At 55.5% G+C, this 14,368-nt stretch overlaps 1 protein-coding gene across 2 annotated transcripts in view; it reads right to left on the reverse strand.

Annotated features, from left to right (window-relative positions):
* The window catches only part of Bahcc1 (BAH domain and coiled-coil containing 1), a 54,511-nt gene that overhangs the window by 25,024 nt on the left and 15,119 nt on the right, over positions 1-14,368 (reverse strand). For both annotated transcript variants that reach the window (XM_028787898.1, XM_028787897.1), the window contains exon 2: positions 8,329-8,508. In XM_028787898.1, coding sequence (XP_028643731.1) covers positions 8,329-8,508 — 180 coding nt within the window. The remainder of the gene's footprint in view (positions 1-8,328; positions 8,509-14,368) is intronic.

The raw sequence follows: 14,368 nt of genomic DNA on the forward strand, positions 1-14,368 counted from the left end.
GGCGCAAAAGCTGCAGCCCGGGGAGATGACACAGTGGTTAAGAACATTGGCTGTAGCTGGACAGTGGTGGTGCACACCTTTGAATCCAGTACTCTGAAGGCAGAGACAGGTTGATCTCTGAGTTCGAGGTCAGCCTGGTCTAACTTCCAAGGGCAGCCAGGGCTACATAGAGATACCATGTCTTGGAAAACAAAAACAAAAAAAGAGAACACTGGCTGTTCTCGAAGAAGACCTGGGTTCAATTCCAGCACCTACAGAGTGGTTCACAACCAACCCATAACTCCATTTCCAGGGGACCCAACATCCTCTGATCTTAGTGGGTACCAGGCACACATGTGGTGCAGACATAACACGTAAGCAAAATACACACATAAAATAAAAACCAGTCCCGCTAAGATACTTTTAAACAGGACAAAAAGCTGCAGCTCTGTACAGGCTTCCCTTGGGAGGCTCTGAACTGGAGGACCAGAGGACCACTGCCTCTAGGATTATGGCTTCCTGGCTGGTCCTTTCCATCAGGCCTGACAAGAGCATAAAGACCTGGACCTCCATCAAACCCATCCGGGAGTCTTGGCTGCTGGTAGCTTCTGACCCTACCCACTGCTGTCACCAAGACAGCTGCTAAGATATGGGGGGGGACTTAAGTCTCCTTCAGCTTAGCTTACTGGCTTTCTCTGCTAAATGGAATGAGGGATCTTTAAGGAGACTGGGTCACACTGAAGGTATTCTTACGAGGGACCGCATGTCCTCAACACCAAGGTCTTCAGCCAATTCTGCATGAATGCAAAGGCTAAGCAGGGTGTATGTGGGGTTGCAGCACTCTGAGGCCTGCTGTGAGCGTTAGGCAGAGATGGAGGGTGAGCTGGGAAACCTGGAGGATCAACTCAAGAAATGTTCTGCCGGTACATCCGGCATTTCCCCGTACTACAGACAAACTAGAAGCAGCCGGACTGGGCTGGAGTTGGGCTTCACATGTACGCTGTTCTGCCTGTCCCCATGGAGATCAGACCAGAGAAGAGCTTCTCTCTGGGGACACCACTGCCATCCCAAGAGTTTCCCAACAGTCTCACTTCTCAGGCAGTGCTGGACCAGGACAAGGGAATCCTTTAGTCTCTTCCACTACGGATAAGCAGAGGGGAGGAGGTGGCCATAGTCCCTAGGGAGGAACCCAGGGCAAGAAGTGCTGTTATTTGATAAAGGGTTCTTGAGCCACAGGCACCAGGACTCGCTCAGTATCACAGTGGAGTCTCGGATGTACAGTCTCGCAGCCCAGCCTCACTCAGGCTGGCTTTACTTTGTTTCCTTAATTCTTTTACCACAGAACGCCTGTCTGTCCCTTGTTTCCAAAAGCTGATTTGCTTGGATGCTGAAGTAGAGGAGCCTCTGGCATGGGGCCAGGCAGCTCTGGAGCATCCCTGGCACCCAGCGCAGGAAAAGCACTCAGAGCTGGTAAACAGTGCACAGCAGACAGACACGAGTCGGGAGCAGAGACCACCCCAGAACTCCCACTGCAATGGGTCAGACCCCTGACTAACAACACTGTGAGACAGTCCCCACTTCAGTGGCTCTTTGGCACTGCACTAGGAAGAGATCTTTCCATCTGCGTCACAAGGCAGGGGCCTCGTGAAGATTCAGAGATTTCTGTGACACAGAAACCTGCCTGCGTGGTGTGGCACTGCTGCCCAGATGGAAGACCACACTGGAGGACTTGGGGACAGTGCCCACTGCCAGGCCTGTTCTCCTCTTGCTGAAGAGCAAGCCGAGGCTGAAAGAGCTACCCTGTTGGCCTCGTGTGTGTGGACACATCTGCAGCAGATGTTAGCCAGATTAAACTCAGCTCCTGGAAGACTTGACAAAAGCCAAGAGGCCCGGGTGGGAGCAGCTGGGCAGGGAGTTGGGGCCTGGGGGTGGGGTAGGTAAAGCACCGCAGCTGTCCCCCGTAATTGGCTGCTGTTAAATGTTTTTACGGGCCTCGTTTTTTGGTAAACAGAAGTCTGTAAATTCCTCCTTACCAGACAAGGTTTCCAGGCACAGACACAACCCCCCTGATGAGGCCCGGGCCTCTCCCTGATCTCTGGGGGGCAGTGGACACTTGGCTAACTGAATAAGGGTGCTTTGGGTGCCATGAAAAAGTTGGTGGCTACCACTCCAGGGAGTGGGGCTGAAATCTACCGGCTATTTTGGTGCAAGGGGGTTCTTCATGTCCTAGATGGGGAACTGCCTGGACAAACAGCAGGAGTAAGAGGGGCGAAGAGCCCCGGGGAACACAGTGAGGAGAGGGGGGTCCTCTTAGCCCAGCAACAGAAAGGCCTTTCTTTTCCCCAAGACTACTCCCCAAACTGAAGAGGAAAATAGAAACTGACTTTCAAATCAGAGCAGCTGCTCTGAGACCGGAAGCCAAGGCAGGGAGATCCAGCATCCTGAAAGGACCAAGAAGACCAAGCCTGTGCTGAGAGGATCTAGGGAGGATCCTGGTATGGGTGGCCTGGGCATCAGAGAGAGGACCCTGGGGCAGAGAGTGCCTCACAACTCACACTTCTGACTAGCAGGTCTGCTTAGCCCATTCCCCTGCTAGAAAGTCCAGACCCCAGGACTTCCCTTTCCCTACAGCCTCTGCGGTTTCTCCAGTGATCACATGATGAATCTGAGGCCACCTGCTGCCTTGGAACTCCTGGCAGACTTGTGGAAGCAGCCCTGGGTAGGTGCGGAAGTTAGGTTTAGGACGCGTGCTCCATCCTGCCCTACCTAGGCTGCCACAACTACCGAAGCCCCCGGTGATGGCAAACGTGAGGATTCCTGATCAACAGGCAGAAACAGAAAAGATGGCTGGTACTGAGACCACCTAGAAACAGCCTTTAAATGACAAGGCAGTAGGGCAGGCAGGTAAACGGACACCTGGGTAGGGAAGCCATAAGACGGGGGCTCTCTCTGCCCACCCAGAAGGAACAGGTAAGGAGGTCTTCAGATGGACTACAAACCTCCACTTTCCTGGGGCCTGAGGGATGGTTCCTGCTCCTCAAGTGCCCTGTCTCATGTTTCCTGCTACTTAGGATGCTACCACAGGAGGATGGTAAAGTGACTTGGGGCTAGCCCTCTCCCAGATGCCTGCCTTTCACTTACAGCCAGTGATTTCCACCGCAGTTCATTCACTGGCAGAAAATCCCAAAGCTAGAATCTCTTGCCGCTTAATTGACTAGTAATGTCTGCCCTGGGAACAGGCAGGATGTGGCCGCCAGTTCACAGGACACTTGCCATCTCTGCCATCACTTTAGAGACTGAGGGAGTAACCTAGCAACAGCCCACGATCTCTCAGCCAAGTGCCCCTCCTTCAGGGTCTCTTCACCCTATTGAGTCGGACTCCTAGTCATCCAGGCCAGGATTTCAAAGTGCAGCTCCCAGGACTGGCCACCCAAGTGGCTGGAGATTAGAAAGGCACCCTTCAGGGTATGTCTCCTCCCTGAGGCTTGCAGAGTGCTGACCCACAACTGCTCAGGGAACAGGGCCCTGCAGTCTCCATATCCCCAGGCTGAGAGGAATAGCTAAGTGCCCAAGGAGCCAGGCTCCCATGGGCAAGCTGCCCTGGATCCAGAGAGACAGCCTTCTACATCACAGAGAGGCGTCTGGCCAGTAGGCAGGATGAGGGGGATGGGGAACTCCACTGATGATGGGCAAACCATGGCACAGGAGTATCCTGGATGTGGCACCAACACCTGCTAGCATCTAGGACAACACTCCTGCCACCCACAGCCTCAGCCACAATCCTGGGTGGTCCACTGTGCCGGAACTCCACTCATGGGCAGTGAGCAGGTACATCTGGCTGGCAACTGTTTTGCCCAGGTTGGACTCCAGGGTCTAGGAATAACTTTGCCTAGTGACCATGGCTACTGCCCATCCCTCTACCCCCAATATCTATCTGAGGAAGGGTGCAGAGAAAAGGAGCCATCTATAAAGCACTAGTCTTGTGTTGTTCTGTATCCAGGCAACTGTGATAACCAGTGTGCTTTACAGGTGAGGAAACAGGCTCAGAGCCTCTGAGCACGGGAACCTAAGGCTAACACAGCTCTAGAGGCTGTGAAAGAGTGTGAAACTCTGAGACCCTGAAGCTGCTTCCTGCTGGCTGTAATAAGGCTGGCTATAGGTATTCTAACCATTGGAACTCCCTGATCCCCAGGGCAGGGTCTAAGAGTTCACTCCATGATGTCCTTCAAATCTTAGGGTGGCCTAACTCGTCCAGCAGCTCCTCTTGGGTAAGGATGGGAGCATGTGAGGTTTGGAGGGCCCAGGGTGAGGCAGAGGACTCAAGTTCTGTTCCCAGCACCTGCATCTGATTGCTTACAACTACCTGTAACCTAGCTCCAGGAGACCCAGCGCCCTCTTCTGGGCTCCATGGACAGCCACACTCACACGTGTACATACCCGCACACACTCACATAGAGAGACCCATTCATACACACTGTTAAAACTAGATCTTAAAAGATAAAAAAAAAATAGAGGAGAGATTGCAGGGTGCAAGGGCTCATTCCTACACAGGCAGCGAGGAGGCAGAGACCATGAGATCACTGCAATTTAGAAATCAGATTGGTCTTCATAGCACGTTCTAGGCCAGCCAGAGTTACATGGCCAGTCTGCTTCAAGAAAACTAAACGAAATAGAAAAAGAAAGGGAGAGACCATCCAGAGTCTGAAGAAATAGTGTTAGGGCAGGCGCAGCCACTAGGGGGCAGTTCCAGGGGATAGAGTCTGATGGGCCCCAGAAGCCTTTGGCCCACCCATGAGGGTGGATGTTGGATAGGACCTGTCTCCTGGATGGACATGTTCCAGCCCCTGCTTGCCCCTGAGGTAAGTCTTGGGGCCTCCTAAGGTATTGAGGGAGACAGAGGGGGCTGGAGAAACGGAGTGTGTGGGGTCTGGAGGAGCAGGGTACACTTGGTGGTGGTTCCTGTGTGTGGCTCCTGTGTCCCTGGAATCCAGCCAGACACAGATGGAGAAGTGGCCACCAGGGTGGGTGTGGCTTTCACAGAAGCTGGCTAGGCAGGCAGCCAGTGCTGGCACGTGTACCCATGGCTCCCCCTCCAGGTGGCATAAGAGACCACGACTAGCAGGGCTGAGTCAGCTCCAAGCTCCTGTATCCATCCCCAACCCCCTAGCAACAGCATCCTCTTTCATTGCCCTGTGGGTGGTCCCCAGCGGGTGGGGGTGGGGGTGGGGCTCACTGACAATAGGGCCAGCTGTGCTGCACCACACCCCAGCCCAGTCCACTCAGGCCAGGTTGGCATCTAGCCACTCACCTCTGCCCCAGGCTAGTTCTGCTGTCCACCCTACCCCAAAGCCCTGCCGTCCATTTCTGGCAAGACCCATCATCTTGGGTGAGCCAAGGGGCCAGAAGGCCTGGGGCTCGACAAGAAGGTCCTGCTCTGGGCCAGATGTTTCAGGGCGGCTCCTCCAACACTAGGGTGCATCCCTTGAACCCCCAGCTGTTCCAGGGACACAGGAAGCCTGGGCCCCCGCTCTACAGCTGCCTTACAGATGGTGAGGAGAGGGTGTTCTGACAGAATCCCTGTCATGAGTAGGAGGGCACCTATGGCTAACTCCCACATGAAGCTAGCCACTCGACAGCCCTATCTGCCTGGCCTACCTACCCTAGACACAAGAAGGCTCTGGGCAGGAAGGAAGCAGTAAGCTTAGTTCGGCTGAGTTCTTGCGTCTCTCCATTCTAGGGGTGGTTTAAGGGAACAGGACAAGGGTAAGGCTGGGCCTCCTGGCCTATTGCCCAGGAAGCCCCCATGCTGGTGGCCCCCATTCTTTGGTCCTGTCGCGTGCCCCCTGCCTGCCTTGCCCCCCGCCCTCCTGTACACACATGGCCGAGAAGTAGGCCCCAGCACGTGGAGCCAGCTGGCACCCCGTCAGACTAGCAGCCAGGCACGCTGCCAGGGCAGCCAGCCAGACTGCCACTCGCTCCTACCCCGCCCGCCCTGGCCTCTACCGCACAGAGCAGGCTGCACCATGTGGCCTGTCAGGGAGTACGGCTGCAGACGTAGACAGGGGAACCCCTACGGGGGGGGGGGAACACCCTAGGGTGGGGAGGAGCCGATGTTGAAGGGGTAACCTGAGGCTCAGGCCGGAAAGGTATGCGTTGTCATATGACTCCAGACAGATGTGGACTTGCCGCCACTCTCTTGGGACTCAGAAGGTTGCAAGCCTGCACTTCCCACTCCAGGACTGCTGCTTCTCCACACACCTGTCTCCAGCGCGCAGTGGGCCCTGTGCTCTGCTGTGTGGAGCCCTGAACAACCTGCCTCTTGTACTGCATGCACCTGTGCTGGCCCTCCTCTATCTGACTCTGGGAACTTTGTCTTGCACCTGCCACAGTGGGTGCCCAGCAGCGGGTAAAGAAACTCCTGCTGTTCTTGGAGCTGGTCTCAGAGACAAAAGCTCTCTGCCTGTGACACAGTCAGGCCTCTATTCCTGACTCAATGCAGAAAGGGGGACAGACCATGAGTAAGTGGCAGGACAGAGCAGAGGACACTCCATGGTGTACTGCCTGGATACTGGCTTTCAACAGCCGAGTGGGCAACCCTGAGGCTTGGCCTTGAAAACAAGACCTGCAGAGGCTGGGCCTCATCTAGGGTCTGAGGTTTGAGGGTGCTTAGGATGGGTCATAAGAAATTCTACCAGACAACTGTTGGTACAAGGGGAAGTAAATGGTTGTGGGCGTCGCCAGCAAGCCTCTACCTATTGTGGGCCAATAAGAAACAGAACTGGGCTCTAGAGCAGGTGGTACCACCCACGGACTGCCCTTCTTGCTGGTGGTGTCTCTGGGGTAGGATGGAGAGGAAACAGGTATGTGTCTCTACTGAGTAGGACCAACATTCCTGGGCACTGATGGGCCACTGTTGATTACAGAAATGAGGTCAGGTAGCCTGGGTATCCCAGTGCTCCTATAGTCAGTCTACGGGATGCAGCTCTCCTTGAGTAGCCTCCATTGCCTGTACCTCCTCCTGCTTGACCACTGTCATCCCTTCCTGTAAACATCCCGGGAGCCAGACGCTGTGGCCAGCTGGGAGATGCCCAGCAGACACAAAAGGCTGGTGGGAGAATAGAGAGTGTTTCCTGCAGGGCCTGGGGCCACCCACAGCTGGTCAGGGAATCTCTTACTAGGGCCCAGCTCTGCCAATCCTGTCTCCACCCAGGATTCTACTGGGAGGGCAGGAGAAGAGAGCATCGCCAGTGGGTGTGGGATGAAGACCCCACTCTCTCGATTTGGTTCTCAACACCTGGCTGGCCTACCCTGCACCCAGGAGAGAGTTGTTATCACTTGCCCAACATGTGTGTTCTGAGCGGAGCCCAGAGACCAGATCACTCTAACAACTGTCCCTCACTTGTCACCTGTCCTGTTTGGAAAACAGCCCCTTCTTGTTGCACAAAGAGAGGTTTCTCGGGCTTCCTGCAGTGCCGGGCGCTAATCTCACAGCCTAGAACTCGGGCGGGCTGTACGCCGTGTGTGGGTCCACTGCGCTCTGTAAACACGACGCCTGAACGCAGCAGTCATTGAGTTACGGCAGCGCCTGGTGCCAGGAGCGAGAACTCTGTGTGCCCGCTGCCAACTGCAATTACCTCCCGCGTGCCAGCCAGGGAAGGGGGGGTTAACCCTTCCTGCACCAAGGGGGATGCACAGTCGGTGGAACACAGGCAATGACCAGGCCAGGGATGTCGGGGACCCAGGGCCACCTTCCAAGTAATAAAACTGAAGTGCAAAGCAGATCTCAGACATCTGGACAAGGTGCATTATATTCTGGGAAAAATCCGGGAGAGGCCTGGAGGGCCCAACCGGGCTCTAGAGACCATTCTGTTTCATGGTGTCTGAGGGCAACAGGTACCTCTGAGGCGCCAGAGTGCACAGGCTGGTAGCCGAGACGGAGCTTTATCACAGGCAGGACTGGAGTGGGGGGTGGGAGCAACAGCCATCTCTGCCTGCTGACAGCTCTCCTTCCCAGCTGACACATCTGGAACCCATGCCTGCCTGAGTCTGGGGAGGTGGGGGCAGCCCATGGTGGAGGGCACAGCCCAGTCCGGCTGGCCCAGCTGTGTCCCACATTTCTTTAGTTCCCTGGAGTCCTCCCTGCCCAACATCTGGAGCACACATCTGGCCAGGACCAGTGCCTACTGGGGCCATCCCATTTCCAACCAATTACCACCTCCCCTGAGAGCCTTCCTCAGCAGGGATGCTTCCCCCACCCCCACCCCCAGCCCCAGCCCTAGCACACTTGACAGGGCCTGCCAGCAGGGCTTCTCCAGTTGGTCTCCTATAACCCTAGGGGACCCGTCTTACCTTCGTGGGAGTGGGAGAACCAGATCTGAGAGGTGGCAGGGTGAGATCCTCGGTAGGCTGGCTCAGAGGGAGAGGACGTGGGGCCACTGGGGTGTGCAGACGCTGCTGAGCCCAGGCTGCTGGTGAGGAAGCTGCCCATGAAAGAGGATGCTGGGGGGTTGGCCATCAGACGGCTGCTGGCTGTGGACACAGGAGCAGAGTGAATGTGCGGACACTTCACAGCACAGCCCCAGAAGCACAAGACCATTCCTCAAAGCCCTCCTCCAGAGTGGCCTTCAGGTACCCTTGCTCCCCCATGGCAGGAAAAGCTGTCCACACAAGTTTGTGACAACCACAGCCACTGTCCTGAGCCTCTGGAGCCTCCAGTGTTTTAGGAGTGTAGAACCCTGTTCTTTAAAACCACCACCTGCACCACCACCACCTACACCAGATCACCACTACCCACCAGATCACCACCACCACCCAGATCAACAACAACCCACCAGATCACCACCACCACCCAGATCACCAATAACCAGATCACCACTACCCACCAGATCACCACCACCACCCAGATCACCAATAACCAGATCACCACCACCACCCAGATCACCACTACCAACCAAACCACCATCAACAACTAGATCACGACCACCCATACCGTTATCTATCCCCATGACGCCATTCCTATCACCACTAACGACCATCCCGCACCACCAATAACAGATGTACCGCCACCGCCACCACCACGCCTATCACCGCCACCATGACCAACAACCCTATCAGTATCACCATCAGTAACCGCACACCCCAGCCGTCATTGTTCCTGTATCATCGTAAGCAAACACATCACCTCCACCATAATAACCGTATCACCACGAGTTCATTACATCACCACCAACTAGGTGCTTAGTGCGGCATCAAAACCACATTTAGGACGAATGGTGGACGGACTCCCCATGGGCCTTCTCATTAACGTGGCTCTCTGGCCGTGGCATTGGCATTGAAGGCTTCTCTGATGCCAGTGGACTTGTCAGCAAGCTTTGCCTCACCGAGAGGGCTCAGGTAAGGTATCTAGAACCAGCAAGGCCCCAACTGGACGCTGTGGGCCAGTGCTGTAGGGACAGAGGTCCCTGACCTGTGCTGGACAACATGGGAGAAATGCACCTTTATTTTACCCAGTGCCACTCGGCTAGTCAGGCAAGGGTCCCCAGTCCCAGGTGAGTAAGGGGAGACTGGATTGGAAGAAGGTGGACTAGTCTGGGAAAGAGTCCAGATCCACACACAGTATCTCTTTGAGTCTTCCGTGGGTCACTCGGGACCAGGCTCTGATGGAGTTGACATTGAGCAGAAGACAGTCACTTATCTGCCCATAAGAGTCCCGGGTTTCTCGGGCTGGGCTAGTGTTTTTCTCAGTGGCCTGGGAATCCAGCAGATGGTGAGCTGCCCCTGACCCTAGGCCAGTCTCCACAGCCTGCACACCCTCTTCTCCTCCCTACCAACCAGCTGCACCCTTCACTGGTGGCTGTCATGGTCTATGCCCTGTCTCTACCAGAGTCCAGCAGTCAGGGCCAGGCCAAGTAAGTCTCCCTGGTTGTCATGGCTACAGGCTCTGGTCCACACATCACATATGTGCACAGAAAGCCTCCTGCACACAAGGCTGTTCAGTGGGTGGTCTGGGCTGCAGTGCTGGTCTTTTAGCCCAGCATGTTGCCCTGGTACCTTGCTACTTCTGTCCCTGGGTAGGGAGCCTAGTGCATGGCCATCCCGGGTGGAGGGCAGAGCAGTGTTGGGTGGAGCCTGTCCAGCCCAAGGTGAGTCACAGTAGTAGCTTCCCGCCCAGGAGACAGGGGAATTGGTATATTGGTGATGCCTCATCTCGCCTGGCTTGGCCCTGGGAACTTCCCAAACCCAGAGTGACTCAGTAGGGAAGCAGTCAGGAGGGGAGGGGACTGCCCCTGTGGGACCCAGGCATCTCTACTGAGTTCCACTAGCTTCCAGCCTAGTGGTTAAAAAGTGGTTTCTTCCGCTCCTGGTCTGAGGGGATGTGTTGCACACTGGAGGAGACCTTAGACATGGCCAGAGGAAGGGTATGTGTGTGCTGCCCCGGGCAGGGCTAAAAGGGGTCCTCTGCTTTGTGCAGGCCCACGAAGAACATGCTAAGGTACCCCAAGAGCCAGGGACTTCCCGGACAAGACCACATGGCTGGGATTGCCAAGGAACCCAATCCAGACCACAGGCGTGTCCACGCCAGGGGAGGAGACTCCAGGCTGGGAAGGGAAGTGTTGGTCTCCCTGCCCTGCTCCAGGGACTGTGGGGGGCCATGCTTGTGGGCTGAGTGTGGCTACTCCAGCTGCAGACTTTCTGCCTGCCCCGCCTAGCTGGCCTGAGTCTCCCAGGCCTTTCTACTCTTCCTACCCCACCCCACCCCCACACCCTTTTAGGGAAGCACCGCCCATGGGAAGCAATGGAGTCCAAAAGTTGTGTCTGCAAAACCAATTTCTCCAGGATCTCAGCCTGGGAATGGAGCACCTGGAGTTCCCTCACATCATCGTGGACACAGTGGCCGCAGGGACGTGGGTCCATGAAACTGAGGCAAGGCAACGGCTCCCCCACTGTCCCCTGGCAAGGAAGAGGATCAGCAGGAAAATTCACTGGCCAAAATCCTACAGCTCCCCCAAGAGCCAGCCACTGGGTCTGGGCAGCTAGCAGGGTGTCCAAGCAACTAGGCCCCCAAGTCAGAGCCCAGTGTGTCTTAGGCCACCATGTTCCAACCTAGGAGATTGATCCCGAGCCAAAAAGGACTACAGTTGATGCTTTGCTCCAATGCTGTCTCAGAAGAGGGTCCTTCTGATTGGAGGCCTGACGGACAATACAACAGCCTGGTCAGCCCTATACCCCAGTTGAATAAAGGCAGAGGCTGCTCTGGTGAGAGGCTGGCAGACCTGTGCCAAGGTCTTCCAGCCCCCGGGCCTCATCACATTGGCCTGTATTCTGACGTGGGGGTCTCTTAGGGAGTTCTCCTTAACAGACGCTTCCACCGAGCCCATTAAAGCAGGGGCTGCTGCCTGTGGAGTCTGTGAAATTAAAAGGGTGGGGGCAGGATCGCAGACCCCCCCCCTGCAGGTTTCCACTCCTCCCCCGCCCACCCCATCATGTTGAAAAGTGAAGAGGGGAACACAGTGTGCTCACCCAGATACCACACACTGGTCCAAGCAGTAAAAGCAGCGGAAATCCTTAGCCCAGAGGCCACTGCCATGAGTGTTTCAAGGGACCCCCTTCTGGGCACTGGTGACCTTGGCACACAGTTCTCTTATGGCATAGCCAACTTCCTGGGACACTGCTCCAGGGGATTTCATTCCCTGCAGCAGTCTGGGGTGGCCCAGGCAGGGCCATATATGATCCTGACTCTGCCATCCTTGTTCTGGTGGGGGAAAAAAAAAAAAGAAAGAGAGAGGGAGAGATCCCACAGGCCTTGCCAGGTGGACAGCCTCATGGTAGGTAGCAACTGTTGTGGGCTAAGAGACACTGCTGGCTCCTCGAGGTTTTCCTCAGCCTACCCAGTCTCTACGCAACCCGAAAAAACCCAGGACCAGGGATCTGTGCTCCTATTGTCACCTACACCTTTGAGGACTGCGGTGATGGCCGTGTGCCAGGCAAACAGAGCCCTGGGCAGACCTGGCAGTCACCTTCTAAACTCTGCCTGCTGACCAGGAGCCAAGCCCAGACAGGGCTGCTGCAGTGGCTGCCTGGGATCCCAGTTCAGCTTGGGCCTCTGGCCAGGGCCATTGCCTGAGGCCAAGTCCAGCCAGGAACTAGGCTGAAGGCTCTTTCCTCTTGGCAAAGTCCCCTGTCTATGAGTGCTGGTTACCAGACTAGGAAGGACACTGGGGAGCCTGGTATAGTGGAGAGACCCAGAAAGGCTCCTGAGAGTGAGTTGGGGAGAGGGGGACTTCTTATATAAGGTTCTCAGATGTTCACACCAACCAAACTGGTCCCAGGTCTTAAAGAACAGAACGCATTCTAACCCACACGGTGGAGTCCCAGCCCACAGCCCCAAGGACCAAACTGAACAGGTCTGCAAAATGATGCATTGACCATCCAGTCACCCCTCTGCGGGACAAGACCGGCCCACTGCCTGAACATCTTCCCAGGAAAAATCTGGGAAGTATGAGGTGCTGTGTGCATGTCAGACCCCACCAACTGCTCTACTGGACTGCAGCTCTGGTCTCAGCTCCAGACCCACCTCAGCTCTGCCCAGGACACCATGAAGGCCTGGCTTGAATGTCTGGCTGGCTGAGAAAACCATTCTGGAAGCCAGCATGCCAGAGGGCCTACTTGACACACCTCAGGCAATGAGCGCAGAAAACACAGCCCCATTTGTGGGAGGCTGCTCTGTCCCCATGCCAAGGCCGGTGACCTGCACGGGGCCATGGGCCACACCTGGATCATGGATGCTTCCGGGCTGCCAGCAGCAGGAAGGCTCGGGAAACTGCTAGACAGAGCAGAGAAAGGCCTGCTCCGAGGCCCACAGCACCATACAGCCCTCAGATCCCTTTCTGGGAAGATGCTGTGCTACTGTGGAAGAGACTTCGTCACCAGGTTTGTCAGGCTCCTTGGAGGGTGGGGGGAGGGGCTGTCCATCAGCCACAGCACATGGCGTGAACAGATCCCTCAACTTCCCTTGGGGTTGCAGAGGCTGCAGTCCTGGCATATCCTGGTCAGCCTTACCTGTCAACCTGACACAGACTAGAGTCAACTGAGAGAAGCCTCTGCTGAGGAACTGCCTCGACTGGGTTGGCTGTGGGTGTGTCTGTGAAGATCTACCTTGATTATTAATTGATATAGGAGGGCCCAGGCTGGCCGCCTCATTCCTTGGGCACGTGGTCCTGGTGTGTGTGTGTGTGTGTGTGTGTGTGTGTGTGTGTGTGTGTAAAACCTAGCTAAACATGAGCCAGCAAGCAGCATCCATCCATGGTTTCTTTGTCAAGTTTCCTGCTTGAGTTCCTAGTTTGACTTTCCTCGAAGACAGAATATGACCTGTGAGTGTAGGCTGAATAAACCAAATAGTAAGGTTGTTTTGGGCCAGATTGTTTAATCACAGCAAGAGAATGAAACCAGAAAACCTGGAGATCTCAGTGACCACTGAGGCCATTATGTGACCCACAGGGGTAGCAACAATCTGCAATGCCTGGGAGACAAATATGGCCCTACATGGCTAGACACAACCAACTCATGAACACAGGAGGAAATAGAGACAGCCCCCTTTCCTCTCACTCATGTGTGTGCTGGGCCCACTTGGCCACTGTAGCCAAGACAGTCCACAGACATGATGTCATGAGACAACCTTAGGGTGTCTAGGAGCCTGGATGTTAAGAACCCTGGACAACAAAGCCTTGAGGGTCTGACAGCCTAACACTGTGCCAAGGCTCTCCCCTGAGGATCTGGCACACCAGAACCCAGTCTTGGGTGGCGGGATGGCCAGGTGTTAGCTAGCCATGCCTGTGTACCAGCTCTCTGGCCAGGCCATCTTGGCATTCTGACACTATCCTGAGCCAGTGAGATAGGCAGAGGCAGAGTTACAGGGAGTGAGCATTTGCTTTGAGTTAAGCTAGCCTCTGAGACAGTGTCTCCTCTTCTGGAAACTGTGAAATGGGTTGTAAAATAAAATAAAATAAAATAAAATAAAAAAGCCACAGCTCCCTGAGATGGCGGCAGCTCCAGAGAAACAAGTCTCTTCCCAGGCTCTCTGGGCTCCTGTTGCTTCCGGAAGCCCAGCTGACTGGCTGCTGGCATGGGCCTTCTTGATTCTGTGTCTGGCGGCTGCACCCACTGCCTGTGCCAGCTCACACCCATTCAGACTCCCCTCTTCCTGAGGCATCGGCTTCCTGCTCTGCCTCCCTAGGTCCCCTGTAGGGCTAACCAGGCAATGATCTGGCCAAGTACCCAGGAGACACCAGCCTGGAGAGAGGAGCGTCCTCAGGCAGTTAAAGGGGAAGAAAAAGGGCAAAGCTCTCCTCTCGACCAAGCCTATCCCACAGGGAGCAGAGGAGGAAGGAGA

The sequence above is a fragment of the Grammomys surdaster genome, unplaced genomic scaffold, assembly GCF_004785775.1.
Source record: "Grammomys surdaster isolate TR1022 unplaced genomic scaffold, NIH_TR_1.0 125688, whole genome shotgun sequence".
Classification (NCBI taxonomy): Eukaryota; Metazoa; Chordata; class Mammalia; order Rodentia; family Muridae; genus Grammomys; species Grammomys surdaster.